The sequence below is a fragment of the Aspergillus mulundensis genome, assembly GCF_003369625.1.
Source record: "Aspergillus mulundensis strain DSM 5745 chromosome Unknown scaffold_5, whole genome shotgun sequence".
NCBI classification, from domain to species: domain Eukaryota; kingdom Fungi; phylum Ascomycota; class Eurotiomycetes; order Eurotiales; family Aspergillaceae; genus Aspergillus; species Aspergillus mulundensis.
This window is the reverse complement of record NW_020797893.1, coordinates 119,253-135,633: the sequence shown is the minus strand read 5'-3', so window position 1 is coordinate 135,633 and position 16,381 is coordinate 119,253. Positions and strand designations below refer to the sequence as shown.

Here is a 16,381-nt window from a genome sequence, read left to right as displayed (position 1 = left end):
AAGGTCTTCGCGTTAGTAATAATAAGTATAACCTAAAACCTAGCCTGTAAATCACTAGAAAAATAGCTAATAATAATTACTAAAATATAAATAAACCTTTTACTAATAAGTGCTATTTATTTAATAATAATACTAGTTATCATGCACTAATAGCCTATAGTAAAAATAATAATATATTACTAATATAAACTTAGGCGCAGGATATAATAAATATTAAACTTTATAAACTAGGGTTTCTTCCTCCTGTAATAATTTTAGATATAAATATTAAAAACCTAGTAAATATTAATATTAACCTAGTAAATTATATTAACTATACCTGCAAGAGTTATAACAGGGTTAGTAATGCTAATTAAAAAGTTAAAATAAATTTTTAAAAAAAAATCACTATTTTATATATAAAAATTATTTATATTTATAGCAAGGGTTGGACCGTTGGGGCCCGGAATAATTAAAAAAATACTATTAAACTAGGTAAACCAGCTATTAATATATATAAGGTTAAGCTTGTTAAACTACTTAATAACCATGCGCATTTTCTTATCACGCTTAAGACTAGGAATATTATCTTTGCAAATAATATTACTAATAATATAAATTAAAAGGCCACGTTTGGTTACACTAGGAAAAGAGTAAAAAATAATACTAAGGGTAAAAATAGTAATATAAAATTAAAATTAAAATATAATAAAAAAAGTTAGTGTAAGCATAATAAGATAAAATAAAAATAAAAAGTAAATATAAAAAAGCAGGAACTAAAACTACTTGGGGTTCCTAGCTAGATTTATATAATTTAGCACCTTATTATAAATAATATTCTTGGTTAATTAGTTTTTATTTTTAAAGTTAAAAAGTATTAAAAGTTACCTAATATTAGTTACCTAGGAAAGCGCAATATATAGCTAGCTATAAAAAAATACTAAATTCTAGAGATTTACCCTAATATAGTCTAATAATTAGCCCTGTAACTTATTAATTATTATAATAAATATAAAATAAACAGGAAATTAAAGGTAGTAAATCTTATAAAAAAAATTATTTTTCCTACTAGGCAGTTTAACCTAATAAATAAGGCACTTTTTATTATTAAACTACCTATTATTTAACTAGACTTTAAAATATTAGCTAAAGGCGCGGAGTAAAATTATTTAAGTCTTATTATATAAGCTATTTTTTAAGGCTAGGTTATTAAGTAGCATTAAAAAAGCTTTAATTTTTAAATATAGCATAAATAAGGGCAGGGTGGCTAAGGTTAAATTTTGCATAATTTTTATTATAATAAACTTATAGTTTAAGGTAGTAATATTATATTTATTTTCCGCGTAAAAAACCAGATTATTACGTGGGATTTAATTAAGTAAAATATTATTTAAATCTTAAATAGTAGTATTTAGCGCTATTAAAATAGCGCGGCCTTAAAAATATTTTAGGTTTTTATAAGCAGTAGCTAATTATAAATAAACCTGTTTTACTAAACTTAATAAGTTAAATTTTATATTAATAAAGGTAGGGAGCTAAATCTAGCTCTTTAATATAAAATCCCTGCATAAAATTTATAGCTAGCTTTTAAACTAAATATTTTTTAAAGTTATATATTAAAGGCGTATATTTTATTAAAAACAGAGTACTTTAATATTTAACTAAATATTAATATTATATATTATAGCCTTTATAATTTTCTTTATTTTTTTTATAAAAACCACTAGTAAAATTTACTAAAAATTACCCCTAAACACCACCGGGATTTCTTTAAATAGCCAAGTATTTTAATAAATATTTTAAAGGGTATTCTTTACCGCGTTAAATATTTTATAAAATATTATTAATATTTTATCCTAAATAATTAAATCCGTATACTAAAGAAGCTTGATTAAATAGGTTTTAGTATTAATATTAATAGTTTTTACTAGGCTAAGTAAAACCAGGATTTTTAGGTATTTATATATAGTTTGCCCACTAAAAAAAAGTTAGGTAGTAATACTAGTTAAGGCCATGTAAAGCATAATCCAACCCTTAAAACATAGTTAATTATATAATATTTAGTATATAAAGGTCTTTCTTGTCCCGCCTGGACTATTTAAAAAAAAATAAAAATTACTAAACTAGCTTTAAATAATATATAGGATTTATTTATATATTAATTACTAGTTTATATTTAGCTATGCCTTTTTATACTTTATATTTTAGGCTAGTAGTAACTAATTATACACGCGTTTAATAGTAATAAAAAAATTTTAGGGCCAAGCACCCTAGGTATTAATTAAATTAGGTAATTAAAAATTAACTAAGGTCTTATTTTTATTATTAAGTAATTACTAAATAATAAATAAACTATAGTCACGCGCCACTTAATTAGGGGTTTAGTCTTAGGGGTAGTCTAAAGTTAATTACTTAACCTACCTTAGTAAATCCTTATAAATTTAGGAACTATACTTAGCCTAAATAGTAAAGGTATTTTTTAGCCTATTAAAAACCATAGCTAAAATAAATATTTATTAAAGCACCTTGCCTATTTATAATATATAGGTATTTTTAAAATATAAGTTTTACTTATTTTTTTTTAATATAATACCACGGGTAATACATGCCTTTTTATAAGTATTAAATATATAACTATTAACCGTGCGGAGATCCCGGAAACTTGTTAGGCTATAAATAATTATAAAAAGTATTTAAAAATAGTATTTATTTTTATAAAAAAAACTAAAATATGGTATTTAATTAATTTAAAACTTTTATTAACATGGCTTTTATACTCGGGCCCTAAAAGTAAAATAAAAGGGTTAATAAAGCCTGTAAAAATAGGCACTAATATATACTTTAAATTTTAAATATATATTTCTGGCATTTTATAATATAGGCATGGTTTTTTATTAAGATTTGCTTAATTATATTTAAAAAAAGCCTTTAGTTTAGTAATTTTTAATATCTTATTTTTTTTTCTAATCTACTTTTTTACCTAGTCTTTTCTAAAAACAAAACCATTATAATCTTTATTATAAATTTTAAGCTGCTTAATTAATAAATAGTAAAAGTAAATAAAATACTTTATTAAATGCTATACAGCCTCCAAGGCACTAATAAATTAACTATTAATATAATAAGTAACTTTATTAATAATATTAAACTAGATACGTGCCTTTAGGGATCCCTTGTAAATATACTTGTAAATATACTTAATAGTTAAAATATTTTAAATAACTTTTATATTAATATGCGCATGGTAGTAATAAAAAAGGTAAGAAAAATAAGGCACCACCTATTTATTACCTATTTAAATTATTTTTTTTTATTATTTAGGTTAGGAACATTAACATAGACACTATTATTATATTATTAGTATTTAGGGTAACAGCCTTTATAAAAAATTATCTTAAAATAAAATAGCTTAAAAAAGCCTTTGCTATATTTCCAGGGCTTTTTATTATTATTAAAATAGCATGGTATATTTAGCTTAAGCTTCCCACATGGCCTATAAATTATATTACCCTTAATAATATTAAACAGGGCCTTGGGATTAAAATCCCCTTTAAAAATAGTATTTAAGTTAGGAATTTTAGCTAAAATAAGGTTATTAATATTCTCCTGTGTGGTAAACCTTTACTTAAGCTAGTAAAAGGTATAAAAATAAGGTAAATCCTACTTTTAAAACTTAATAATAAAGTAATAAATAATATACTTACTAAAGGCGCTGTTTTTAAATTCCTAAAGTATTATTTTATTTTTTATATAAAATATATAATATACTAGATTTAGCCAGTCCTGCTAGTATTATATTAAGTTACTATTATTATTTTAAATAAGCTTTTTAATAACCTCCTCCCACCCTGGATTAGCTATAAAAGTAATAAATAAAGTTAGGGTACTATACCACAGCACCAGGGCCATAAAATTATAGTAAAATTTATATATATACTAGTTACTATTTTTATAATTAAAGCCTAAAAATATACGCTTATTAATTTATACTAGATTATAACCTTTATTTAAGGCCCGAGAAGTATTATTATAATTAGTAAAATAATAGGTTTTTTAATTATAATAAATACTAAATAAACACAAATTTTTTATATATAGCTAAATATTTATTAAAAATTATTAAAAAAGCATGCCACCCTGGTACAAGATATTAAAATTTTTTTTACAGGTAAAAACATAAAATTAATAAAATATAGCTATTATTACCTAGTTCCAGTCCTTACTTTATTTTTATTTAGTTTATATTAAAGTATAGATTTTTTATTTATGGGAGTAGCCTATCCCACCCTTAGCGTAAAAAAAAACATAGTAAAGTGGTAAATAAAGTGGGTAGTTAAAATTAATTATAGTAAGAAACTGCCAAGGTGCTGGATTATTCTTATTTTTAATAATAAAAACATTAATATTATAAGAGTTTATTTTAGGGTGTAACTTAGCTAATAAGGGATTATTAAACAGGTTTAATAACTTTTAAAAAAAAAAAATAAGATCTTATTTAGCTTTTATTAAATAAGTATTATTAGTAATAGCAGGGTTAAGCTAATGCTTTAAGAAAAAGATTATAAGAATATTAGGCATAAAAATACCTATTTTAAATATTTTTAATTAAAAAGGGAGGTTATAGCGCTTGCCTAGCTTATTATTAACTATAAATTATATTTAGGGTGTTAACCGCAGGAAGCCAAGGTTTATATTTTACTTAAAAATAAACTTAGTTTAAAAAAAAATATTATACCATGGGTTACACGCGTGAATAAACTAACTAATCCACTTTAGGGCCTTTTTAACCTTATTTAAAAATATATTATGCCCTAAATAGTGTTTAAGGGCCTTAACAGGATTAAGCTAGTATATTTATATAAATATAATATTATTACTTTCTTATAAATTACCCAAGGGGCCTATATAATAATAAATAAATTCTTATATTTAAAATATATAATTAATATTATTAAAACTAGTACAAGCATGGTATTTTATAAATAAACTAGTATAGGCAAGGGAGCTATTAACTAACTAAATATTATATATAAACCTATTATACTCTGGGGAGTTTTTACTAAAAATTTACTAAATTAGGGAGTTAAGGCTAGGCTCCGGGTAGGGATTAAAATTATTTTAAAGGTTTATACCACTAGCCATGTAGTATTTTTAAAAATTATAATACTTATTAATATAATTAAAAAAAGCACCTAAACGCCATGCAATCTTTTTTTTTATAAATAAAAAATAATAGCTTGGGCAAGCAACCTTTATATAACCTAAAATTAATAATATTTAAGTATTATACTTAAAAAAACTAGTAACCATAGCTAGAATATTTTTTAAAGCCCGCGCTAATATATTTAGTAAAAGCTTTTAATAAAAAATATATTTATTTAGTAAATTAGCTAGATTTAGGACCTTTTTATAAGCAAAACACTTTTAGGTAGTAGCTATCTAAAGCTAGTTATATTTTTAGCATAGCTTATAACAGGCATAGCGGCTATTAGTTATTTAATAATTATACTAGGCCTAATAAGAACGCTTTATAATACCTAGTTAATTAGCTAGGCATAGCTAATCACGGGGAACAAAAAAAAGATTATTATATAATATAAATACTAATATAAACTAGGTTAGCTTAAAAATAGCTACGCCCGAAGGACCTGGCGCTAGGGGGCTTAATACTAAAATTAGTAGTAATATAAAAAAAGACAGGAATAAAGCAAACGCAGGAGGCATAGGCTAGTAAATTAAAAGGGTAATAGCTATACCTAAAATAGTATCTAGGGCTAAAAAAAGCTAATAAAAACTATTAATAATAAATTAAATATACTAAACAGGAGTATACAAGAGTAAAATTAGTTATATAAATAAAATATTTATAGCTCCTAGGGTTATAGCTATTACTATAGTATATTTAGCCCTTTTTAAGGGTTAGTAATTTACAAGTCTTGCAAAAAAATAAAAAAGCAGGAAAATAGCCTATAATACTAGTAATTAAAAGTATAAAAAAAAATAAATAAAAATAGAACACTAAACAAAGCGTAGGAAGGCATGGTAAAATAACTAAATTTATAAGGTAAAAAGCATTATAAATAGGGAATAAAGCTATACCCAAAAATAAAATAAATAATAAAATTATACTAAATAAAGTAAAAGACCAGGAGCAGCTAATTATAGTAAATAATATAAAAAAGTACTAAAAAAAATAAAACACGTAATATAAAAACTATTAATTTTATACTTATATAACCCACCTTTTTATACCCATATAACCTACTATTATTACCTATTATAAAACCTACTAAAGCTAAAGACATGGACCGCATGGCCTAATATAAAAGCCTGGATAATTTACCTACTAAATAGTATAATATAAATCTTATAAACCTAAATAATTTATTTTAAAATATATATAAATATACTAATTACCCTAACCTAAACTTTTATTTACGCACTAACTACTTACTATGCTTATAAATACTTAAGGCTGTTTATAAAACACACAAGGCAGATAATAAAAAAGTATAAAAAAAAATCTAATTATTTTATACTAAAAATATTTAAAAAGGGTTAACCCACACACAAGTGTAATAAAATAAATTAAAAGTATAATATTATAAAATATAGTATTAATAAAAAGCCAAGGCCAAGGCATGTTAAAAAATAATAGCTTAAAAATTATTAAGTAAATAAAATAAAAATAAAGTAGCTAAAATTATTACATAATATAAAAAGTAAAAAATAAAAATTAAAGTATTTATAATAAGTATATATATTATTATAGCATGCCCTATTTATATATATATATATTAATAAGTGGCTAAAAATATATATTATAAATAGTATAATATTACCAAACCCTATAATAATACTAATAATAATAATATTAATAATATTTATAAATCCTAAAGCCCTAAAAGTATAACCTATAATAAACCTAGCTTAAATTAGCATTAAACTACTAAATTAAATATATAAAAAATATATAATAAAACAAGATAATAGTATATAAGGGGTGGTATAATAATATATATAAAAAAAAATTAATAAGCTAAAGGCGCGTACATAAAAAAAGTTACTTATGCTATAGTTTAAAATAAAAAGGGAGTTTAATAAAATTAAAAAAAGCGCTTAAAAAAAGCTTAATAAAAGGCTTAAAAAAATAATAAAAATAGTAAAAAAGTTAATAAGGTACTTAAATAAGGGCTGGTACGCTAGGACCTAGGAATTAAAGCTTTTTTAAATTAAAGTTTATTTAGTAATAGGTAAATTTACAAGCCTAATTTATATAAAAATATTACCTACAGCGCCCTTAACTTATATAAACTAGGCCCTTTAAAATAATAAATATATAAAAAAATATTTATAGTTATAAAAGTAAAAAAAGGGTAATTATAAAAATTATAAAAGGGATTACTAAAACTACAAGCAAGTGCTATATATAGGAAATATGGTTTTTAAAGCATGGTAGCCGGGGTAAATAAAAAGTTATAAGGTGTAGAAATAATGCCTACTAACACCTATAATACCCGGCGCTAGTGGGGCTCACCAACTAATTAAAAAATAAATAAAACCGGGCTGTCGTAGTTACGATACAAATATAAAGGATAACATGTTGACTTGCATTAGCTAAAACACGAACGATTGGCTTTATAACGGGTATTTTGGACTCTGAGACATCATGACATGACGGCAAGGAAGGTCAGTGACAGCAAAGACCCATCATCCGGGGCCGCGGATATTGTTCTCCCAATTGGGTCTAGTGTTGTTTGGTCTATCCACGTCGCCGGAGTCAAGGTCATGCTAGTAAACGGTTTGTTCTGAATTCGAGAACAGTCTATTTATTAAGAAGAAAAACCAAAGAGAGGAGATATCCGCCGTGCTATGCTCAAGTCCCACCCAGTTTGCGCCATTTCGACCATGTACCGGAAGTATGCAAACCCGTCCATCCGATCCCGCAGATGACGCCGTTCATAAAACCACAATGCCAACAGTCAAGCCTTAGACAACGTCTTCTCGTTCCCAGCCGGTGGTTTTCAAGTGCTTGATACCTTTGCTAGGATGCGGCTTGGTTGGTTCCTTCCATTCGACTGCGAAAGGGTTGACGTCGACCGCCTGTTTCAGGTTTCCAAGCGTGTGGTTGACTTCGCGATGTTTGGCCTCATCAGCTCGGACGTACAACAACAGGTCCTTCATGGTCCGGTGACCCTCTGGCATTTTCCAGTACCTAATAGCAATTTCTGGGGCCTCTAGCTTCTCCCAGTGCGGCAGCCTGCCGCTCTCGAGATCCTTAATGGCTCGAGTGTAAGTGAGTACAGCCTCCTCTTCGAGATATCCGACGAAACGATGACAGGTTCGTGGCGAGACGAGGTAGGAAAGGAAAAAGCCATTGAAAAACACCCCTTGCGCTCCGAGGACCATCAACCGCATGAACCAACCTGGTTCCGCGACTTTGAGGAATGTAAGGAGGTGCATTCGTTCATTGTATGCCTCTTCAAGCAGAGTCTCGATCCTGTAAAGAGTGAGCATTCGAAATGTGCAGGCAAGCAAAGAATAATCAACTTACCATCCGTTATCTCGCTTCATCCGTCTAAGGCTCCTCAAGTGTCTTAGCATACCGCCAACCATGCCGGGTACACCAGCGACACTCTCCAAGAAGACAAATCTTCTCACCCATTCCTTTTCCGTCATCTGGAACTTCTTGATGTGTTCTTGGCCTGGGGCGGGATGCTTGTAGCCTGTGACCAGGTCCATACCCCATCGCAGGACACGGACACTCCCCAGCGCTACCCAGTCGGACCAATTCTTTGCCTCGCGATGGCCGACGGTGACTTGGCGCATCTCTTCTTCGGTGTAACTGTTCTCAGTCAGCCTTGCCACCCTTTCTTAGAAGACAGTCCATGGCCTACACAGGATGATGCCATGCCGATGTCACCTTTACGATCTTCGGTGCATCAGGTGGAGGAAAATATTCTTTGATATGTGATTGCGGCGTTGAGGAAATGAGCCGTTTCCCAGTCGGCTGGGGGTAGGATCTGTTGATGAGGAGCGTACTGCTGTACCGGAGTCCAGTGGTTGCCATGCCCCTCGCATAGGTTCGCATTGTCATCTGCATGGCAGCGACCCTGATTGGTGTCGTGGTTGATATCGAATTCATGATTCTGATACTGAGATCAAGATCCGAACTGCTGTGAAGTTGTTGTCAATCTTTAAGGCTGTTTGATGAATGTGTTTGTTGTCTATGATGATTAGAAGGAACGAGCTGACTTGGCCGCAACACGCTCTTGTATTTATATCTACCAGCCAAATACAAGGGCGCTATAAAAAAAATCCACCAAAAACACAGTTTCAGGCAAGACAAGGCAAGAATCGGGACCTTCAGGGCTGGGTACCCGCATACAGGAGTCACATGCGGGCCGACAAGCAGAAAATTTTCATTCACCGAAGGAAGAATCCAGATCTGACGTCCCTTGTTGCAGCGTGGCTGCGAAGGAAGGGGCCTCGATAATTCCTGTCTACGGAGTATGAGCCAGACAATTGGGACCGATTCGTTCCTGGCAGTCGGCCTTGTATCTCAGGCATCGGGACTTACCGGGCGTTACCCAGGTGTATACCGCATTCACCATTGAGACAGAAGGCACTGATATTCTAGTTTTCGGATATATCAATGTATAGGAAGTATTTGTATTCAGCCGAAGTGGAATCAGATCTCACTCTTTTCCCATTGATTTAATGCTGCACTGCGTGCTCTGTTTGCTGAGACGTAAAAACTTGCTGTGTCAACCAAATACGGTATTTTTGCGCCAATGTGACCACGGAGAGAGCCGGGACGCAACTAAGCCATGACTCAAAGGGGAGACCGAGAAAAACTCGGGATCTGGCTAACGGCGTTTGCGTAGCCTATCGACGTTTGACGTCAGTTGAAAGATTGTTGAGGCTGTAGAAGGTGCAGGGATTGCTAATGCTTGACCAATTTCTTGGGATTGGCTAGAGGACCAGAATCCCGGGAATTGAAAGCGCCTGGGGCGGATGGGTTTATACTTAGACACATGCATAATTACAGAGTAAACTACCTAGGTAGTTGTTCGGCTCGGCCGATTGTACAGTATGATCAATTATCAAAGAGACTCAAACACGGTGGCAGATGTCTTCCTGAGCCCAAAGTGTCCTTCATGTTCTTTTGCATCAAGCGTTTTCTGCTCTAGCTTGACGACATGCGCATGTCGCGGGCCATTGTTGATGTCCTTGAGGAACTTCTGGATGGTCTCTTCGGGGCCTTGGGCTTCGCCTTCGACCTTCGCATGTGATTAGTGACTTTGACTATAAAAGCAATATGGCGAGACAGTTGGTCATGATTAGGAAATAATTGCATACCCTCCCGCAATCTGTGTTCTTTACCCAGCCGTTCAGACCGTACTCTGCAGCGCGCTTCATGGTGTAATCGCTATTATGGCATGACATGATTAGAATCGGCTGAGATTTACGGAGGCTGTACCTACCGGAAGCCGACACCTTGAGAAGTAATCATTAGGCATTGTCACGTAAGGAAGATTGACTGAGGATGAGACCTACCTTGAACAGTGCCATGGACTTTAAACGCAATCTGGAAAGAGTTAGCGAGATCATCGATAGTTTGGACGTGGGACACGGAGATTAAAGAGTGTATATACCCTCTGAGCTGTCATGATTATTTTTTGGTATATTGGTTGTTGGTAGGAGTAGTAAGAGGGGCGTTGTTATCATGGTCCCGTCAGCGGGCCTGTGTCCCGAAAATAGTCTAGTGTGGCTAAGGATGAGGTCAAGGTCCACTGCGGGGTTGCAAGCGAACTGCATATAAGCCCTGCTGCGACCTTGGATCCCTTCTTTCTTTTCTTCTTGTATCCGAATGATCAAAATTTGCCCATTATCTGCTTTCCACTGCGGTCCTTGGACTTCTGATCAAGCCCCCTGCGTTAGCTAACGACAAGATCACCGCTATATCCTGCTTTTATCGAATAAAGCATCCCAAAAATTATGTTCGATCAGAGGCAGATTTTTGGCGGTCTTTTTCTAAGCAGCAAAAGGGAGTGAGAGTTGCGTGTGCAAAAAGACTCCAGCATTACCTGAGAAGTCTGCCAGCGGCGGATTCGAACCTGCATCTCCCCTGTAGGCGGCACATGGTCAGAGGTGTGTTAGCCCATTACACCACGCCGGCTTAGTTGCAAATATACCCTTTTCACAGAATGAAATAGTGCTCTCTCGAAGGAAAAAATGCCTGTTCTCTGTAAAAGGCGAAGAAATATTAGTTATTTGACCTTCGAAAGCCAATCCCTTGACCAGTAGGGGCATGTACGCCTACTTTCTGTATTCAAACAACCATTGTGGAGGGGGTGTTGCTCCATATCTTCAGTCAAACCCATTCCCGTATCACAGCTCCTCAGTACGTCTTCCCTATAGTAAGCTCAACCCCAACGATCCAACCAGACTCCCAAGTCTCAAACTGTCAGTCTATCACCGATCTATACAAATTGAGTGCGGCTCTTTGGTATAGTGCTGCTCGGGCCGCTGCTTGGCGCTTCATGGTGGGTCAGTGGAGTCATGCTGTGTGACAGTGGAGCCGCCACTATGATGGCCGCAGTTTGCCAGTTATCCATCATGAGTCTTGAGTCTTCATAGGTGCGCCGAGGCCAGATGGTTTCAAAGAATATTTAGCAGAAGACCCTGCATCTACCGAGTACTCAGAGCCATGGAGCAGACGTAGAAGTCTAGAAGCAATGGTGCGATGGTCGCATATATAGCAGAGCCAGCGCTGCATGCGACCCTACAAGAAAGAGTTGACAATGTAGAAGCCCGAAGTGCTTTTTGATTGCGAGGCCGGTAATATGTTATCCAGATCTATAAGAGTACCTATGCTATCTACCAGATGGTATGTGTACCTGGCTTCTATGATTGGCGACTACGAGATAATCGAATGTATGTATAGCTCCCAATAAAGCGAGCCTTTCGCGCTTCCAAGGTTGACGAATCCGGCGTTCCATGGATATCGACGGCTTCAGTGAGCGTCCTATTTGGCCCTCCTCCGAACAATTGCAACGATCAATAATTTGCTGGTCGTCAGAACAGGCATTCATTCTAATTAGTCTGCCTCAACGTTGGCGCGGGTCAAAGTGTCTTAAGCATATCAAAGAGCTCCGGCATTCCTTGCGCTGATCATCTCATGGTAAAGGAGGGTTCTTGTCCACGTTTATGCGAAACCCACCTATAGTCTCCCGCAGTCCATTGCATCTTCGATTCCCAAGTCTGCCGCCTGCGGGTACCCAATGTGCTAGCAGCGGCGCGAGAAATCAGTAGAGCGCCGTGTTGTCCTGTAGTTTGACTGGCTGTCAGTTGGAGATGGCATTGGCAAGAGCGGGGGATGGGGTAGGTTTGTATCAGGCCTGAGAGATTGTATTAGGATGAGGGGTTCGGCTTTGGCAGTAAGCTCTAATCCGATTCCTGGGAATAGTCTCCAGTCTATCCGATCGCCGGCAGGAGGAGGTCAGAGCCAAGCATTCTGAAAGGACCGTGGCCTGGGTGAGAGCGCACAAGACTGACAAGGAGCGAGGGCTTGCTGCAAGACATAGCATCAGTGACCCTGAAGTTGGCAATGAAGTCTTTTCCATAAGTCTGGCAACCGATACCATAGCGTCACTAATTCTTGGTCAATACAAGAAGAGGGCTCATGTCGCCATTTGTGATTTTCAATCTCTTGCTCTGACCTGCAGATGATCTTAGTCCCCACAAAATGTGGTAAATGCGTCGGTAAAGAGGCGATGCGGTGGATGAAGACAACAAATGGCGTCATAACTACCAGAGAGGCGTCAATAAACGTCCTGATCTCCATAAATAAGTAGAATCGAAGAGTAACGTTCCAAAGTCATCAAGCGTGCCTTTGATGGGACATCGTGGTTTGTTGTAATGTGTAAACGCTGAGTGGGCCTTTCGGGCTTCGCCCCTGATCCTCATTTCTTTGATCTCTCAATCTCTCCGCAATCATTGTCCATCAGCTCTCCCGCCTGGCTGTCCCCGACCAAGATATGCTGGTGCTAAGATGATTCTTTCATTACTCTCCTGGTTCCGGCGGCTCTACTCGCTCGATACTTTGGACACGCGATTCACCGTTCCCGCCAACGTCCCGGTCAAACTCGCTGCCGAAGACACGCGATCCGGCTCTGCGAAGGATGCCCGCTCCAATGCCGTCGCCAACAGCGCATCTCCTTCTAGATGGGGTACTCTTGAATACTACGTCTACTACTTGATTTTTCTCGTGGCCGTTCCGTTGATGTTCAAAACCGTGGTTGATGTCTCTCAAGGTCAGCCTGTCTGGACTTGTTGTGAAGAACCGAGCTGATACCATGGCCTTAGAATCACATCCCACTTACTCCACCTACTCTCACCTTCTGTCTCCAGGTTGGATTCCTGGACGAAAAGTCGTAAGTTCTGCCTAATAGTTACAAATACGGACTTAGACTGACACAGTCTGTTCGCGCAGGACAACTCCGACGCGCAATATTCGGGCTTTCGTGATAACATCCCCTACCTCCTCGTTCTTCTAGTCGCTCATCCTTCTCTTCGGCGCATTTATGAATACTTTACTCGTGCCTCCAATGCTTCCGCTACTAACAATGCTACATCCATCGCCGCCGCGGGAGACGCTCGCGCTGCCCGACGTATACGGTTCGACTACTGCTTCGCTCTGGTGTTCATAATAGCTCTCCATGGAATATCGGCCATCAAGGTCTTGATTATTCTCTACTTGAACTACAAGATTGCGAAATGCCTTCCGCGGAAGTATGTTCCAGTGGCTACCTGGAGCTTCAGCATAGGGACCCTGTTTGCCAATGAGTTTTGCGGCGGATATCCATTGGCGCGTGTTATCGGTTTTTGGACGGCGGCTGCCGATGGGCCGGGTCAGAAGTCAGCTCTTATGGAATGGGCGAAGCACTTGGACAGTTATGGCGGTCTAATGCCACGATGGGAGGTCCTGTTCAAGATCACTATCCTACGCTTGATCAGTTTCAACATGGACTACTATTGGAGTCTGGACTCTCCTGGTAGCAGCCCAATTGAAGTAAGTCTTGTCAACATGCGCAATACAACCCCTTCTGACGACCATAAGAAGAAACAACTCGATCCGACATCGCTTTCGGAGCGTGACCGCGTCAAAATTCCCGCCGAACAATCTGCGTTCAACGGCCGGAACTACCTCGCCTACATCCTCTATTCTCCTCTATACCTGACCGGACCCATTGTGACCTTCAACGACTACATATCCCAGCAGAGATACGCACCCCAATCGCTGACGAAAACCCGCACAATCCTCTACGGAACTCGCTTCTTCCTAACCCTGCTTTCAATGGAGCTGATCCTGCACTTCATTTATGCAGTAGCAATCATCAACGCATCGCCGGATTGGTCGCTTTACACCCCTGCCCAACTTAGCATGCTCGCCTTCTTCAACCTGCACATCGTCTGGCTCAAACTCCTCATCCCTTGGCGCTTCTTTCGCCTCTGGGCCCTACTCGACGGCATCGATCCGCCCGAGAACATGGTTCGCTGCGTCTCAAACAACTACTCCGCCTTCGCGTTCTGGCGCGGCTGGCACCGCTCTCTCAACCGCTGGGTCGTCCGCTATCTCTACGTTCCCTTGGGCGGCGGTAGCAACCGCTCAGCCACAACCCCAGCGGCATCAACAAGCGGTACCAAGCCAGCATCGTCGCCCCTCTATGCCAAAGCCCGCCAAATTTTCAACTTCCTCGCCGTCTTCACCTTCATTGCCCTCTGGCACGATATTAACCTCCGCCTCCTGATGTGGGGGTGGCTCATCACCCTCTTCGTCCTGCCTGAGGCCATCGGCACCCTGCTCTTCCCACCCAGCCGATGGCGCTCTCGCCCGAACGCTTATCGTGTTATCTGCGGTATTGGAGCAGTTGGCAATGTGCTCATGATGATGATTGCGAATCTAGTTGGATTTGTACTTGGCTTGGATGGCATCAAGGGCCTGCTATCGGAGTTATTGGGGAGCTACGCTGGGCTTGTATATCTGGTTTCGGCTTGCTGTGCGCTGTTTGTTGGTGTGCAGGTGATGTTTGAGATTCGAGAGGAGGAATTACGGGCAGGGATACGCATGAAGTGCTGATCTCTGTCCTATGTGAAGGTGTGGGTGTTTTTGTTCGATATACATATAATATAATATACAGATTAAGATCAATTGGTCGCTAGCTAAACTGCTAAATGTCGGGTATATTCATTATTTAACATTCTAGAAGAATGCCCCGCACCTCGAATCCTCATGCGTCTTATAACACTCAATCCCACAAGTCCGCTGATGACAATTCCGACACCGGATCTTGCCCCAGTACCCGCATATACAGCAGAACCGCCGCGGAGCCTTCCCCGTTAAAGGCGGGCCCGCGCGCGACGCGTTATATGATAGCGGAGGTTCGGATAGGAGGGCGCGCATGAGGCGTTCTGAGGGAGCGGGCGGGATGTATGATTTCAGGAGTGGATCATTGTCGTGTTCGGATTTGATGAGAGCGTTCGGGTCGTGCTCTTCTCCTTTGGGCCGAGGTTGAGGCTGAGACTGAGAGTCGGCGTCGGCGGATGTGGATGTGGATGTGGATGTGGATGCGGTGGTATCGGATGGTTTCTGAGAGGATAATCGAACAGGGATATCTTTTTTCGCACGGGAATCTGGTTTCGGCGTCGCAGAAGCAGGCGTTGCACTCCGCCGCGATAATGAAGAAGGCTTCGTGACTCTACCCGCAGGCAACCGCTGCGCTGCCATCGACGTCCCCGCGGACGCAGCCTGTGCCAACGCCGCCTCCTCATCATCAAGATAATTCCGGAACGTCTTCTGCGACTGTAGAATGCGGCGGACGTTCGACGTTACTTTCGTTCTTGTCCCGCGCGTCGCACTCTCCCTAGGCTGGGAATCCTTCCTCGCGGGAATGGCAATGGCCGCATCCTTGTGGTTCTCTCGGTCGAGTTCTGCCAAGTGTCGTACGATCGCGTTCGCCTGGCGAGAGGACACGTCCGTTCGCGATGGGTCGCGGATCCCGCGCTTGCGGCCGGTTGTAGGTGCGATGGCGGCTTTTGCTGGGTCGAAGCCTTTATCGGGGACGTAGGTCCAGCCTGGCGTGGCGTGGGAGCCCTTGCCGGATGTGTTGGGGAGGACTTCGACGTGGTACATTGTAGGTTTCGCGTCTAGGTAATTGGGAGAGAGGTAGAGTGTATGGGCGAGGCTATTGAGAGGTCATGATATTTGATCGGGGTTCCTGCTTGGATTGGAAATGGAAGGGCTCAAATTGTTATCGATAGGTAATACGTAGGTATAAAATGGAGGTGGGTGTTTGCTTAGTTTGCAGGTACTCAGATTGACGTGCATTGTACACCA

The 16,381-nt window shown here is 37.7% G+C and overlaps 4 protein-coding genes across 4 annotated transcripts; 1 reads left to right on the top strand and 3 right to left on the bottom strand.

The window, feature by feature from the left end:
* Window positions 1-7,968: 7,968 nt before the first annotated feature.
* Window positions 7,969-9,070, bottom strand: DSM5745_05407 (alternative oxidase; the record flags this gene model as incomplete). The annotated part of the gene is made up of 3 exons (XM_026747423.1): window positions 7,969-8,479; window positions 8,534-8,824; window positions 8,877-9,070. The coding sequence occupies 3 exons, from the start codon at window positions 9,068-9,070 to the stop codon at window positions 7,969-7,971; spliced, it is 996 nt and encodes a 331-aa protein (XP_026603255.1).
* Window positions 9,071-10,085: 1,015 nt separating this feature from the next.
* DSM5745_05406 (acylphosphatase) lies at window positions 10,086-10,401 on the bottom strand (the record flags this gene model as incomplete). Its single annotated transcript, XM_026747422.1, has 2 exons — window positions 10,086-10,262; window positions 10,342-10,401. The coding sequence occupies 2 exons, from the start codon at window positions 10,399-10,401 to the stop codon at window positions 10,086-10,088; spliced, it is 237 nt and encodes a 78-aa protein (XP_026603254.1).
* A 2,635-nt stretch (window positions 10,402-13,036) lies between these two features.
* On the top strand, window positions 13,037-15,124 carry DSM5745_05405 (putative glycerol:H+ symporter (Gup1); the record flags this gene model as incomplete). Its single annotated transcript, XM_026747421.1, has 3 exons — window positions 13,037-13,298; window positions 13,351-13,418; window positions 13,478-15,124. The coding sequence occupies 3 exons, from the start codon at window positions 13,037-13,039 to the stop codon at window positions 15,122-15,124; spliced, it is 1,977 nt and encodes a 658-aa protein (XP_026603253.1).
* A 123-nt stretch (window positions 15,125-15,247) lies between these two features.
* DSM5745_05404 (putative HIT finger domain protein) lies at window positions 15,248-16,177 on the bottom strand (the record flags this gene model as incomplete). Its single annotated transcript, XM_026747420.1, has 1 exon — window positions 15,248-16,177. One exon carries the CDS (start codon window positions 16,175-16,177, stop codon window positions 15,248-15,250), a length of 930 nt encoding a protein of 309 aa, XP_026603252.1.
* Between the last annotated feature and the right edge of the window lie 204 nt (window positions 16,178-16,381).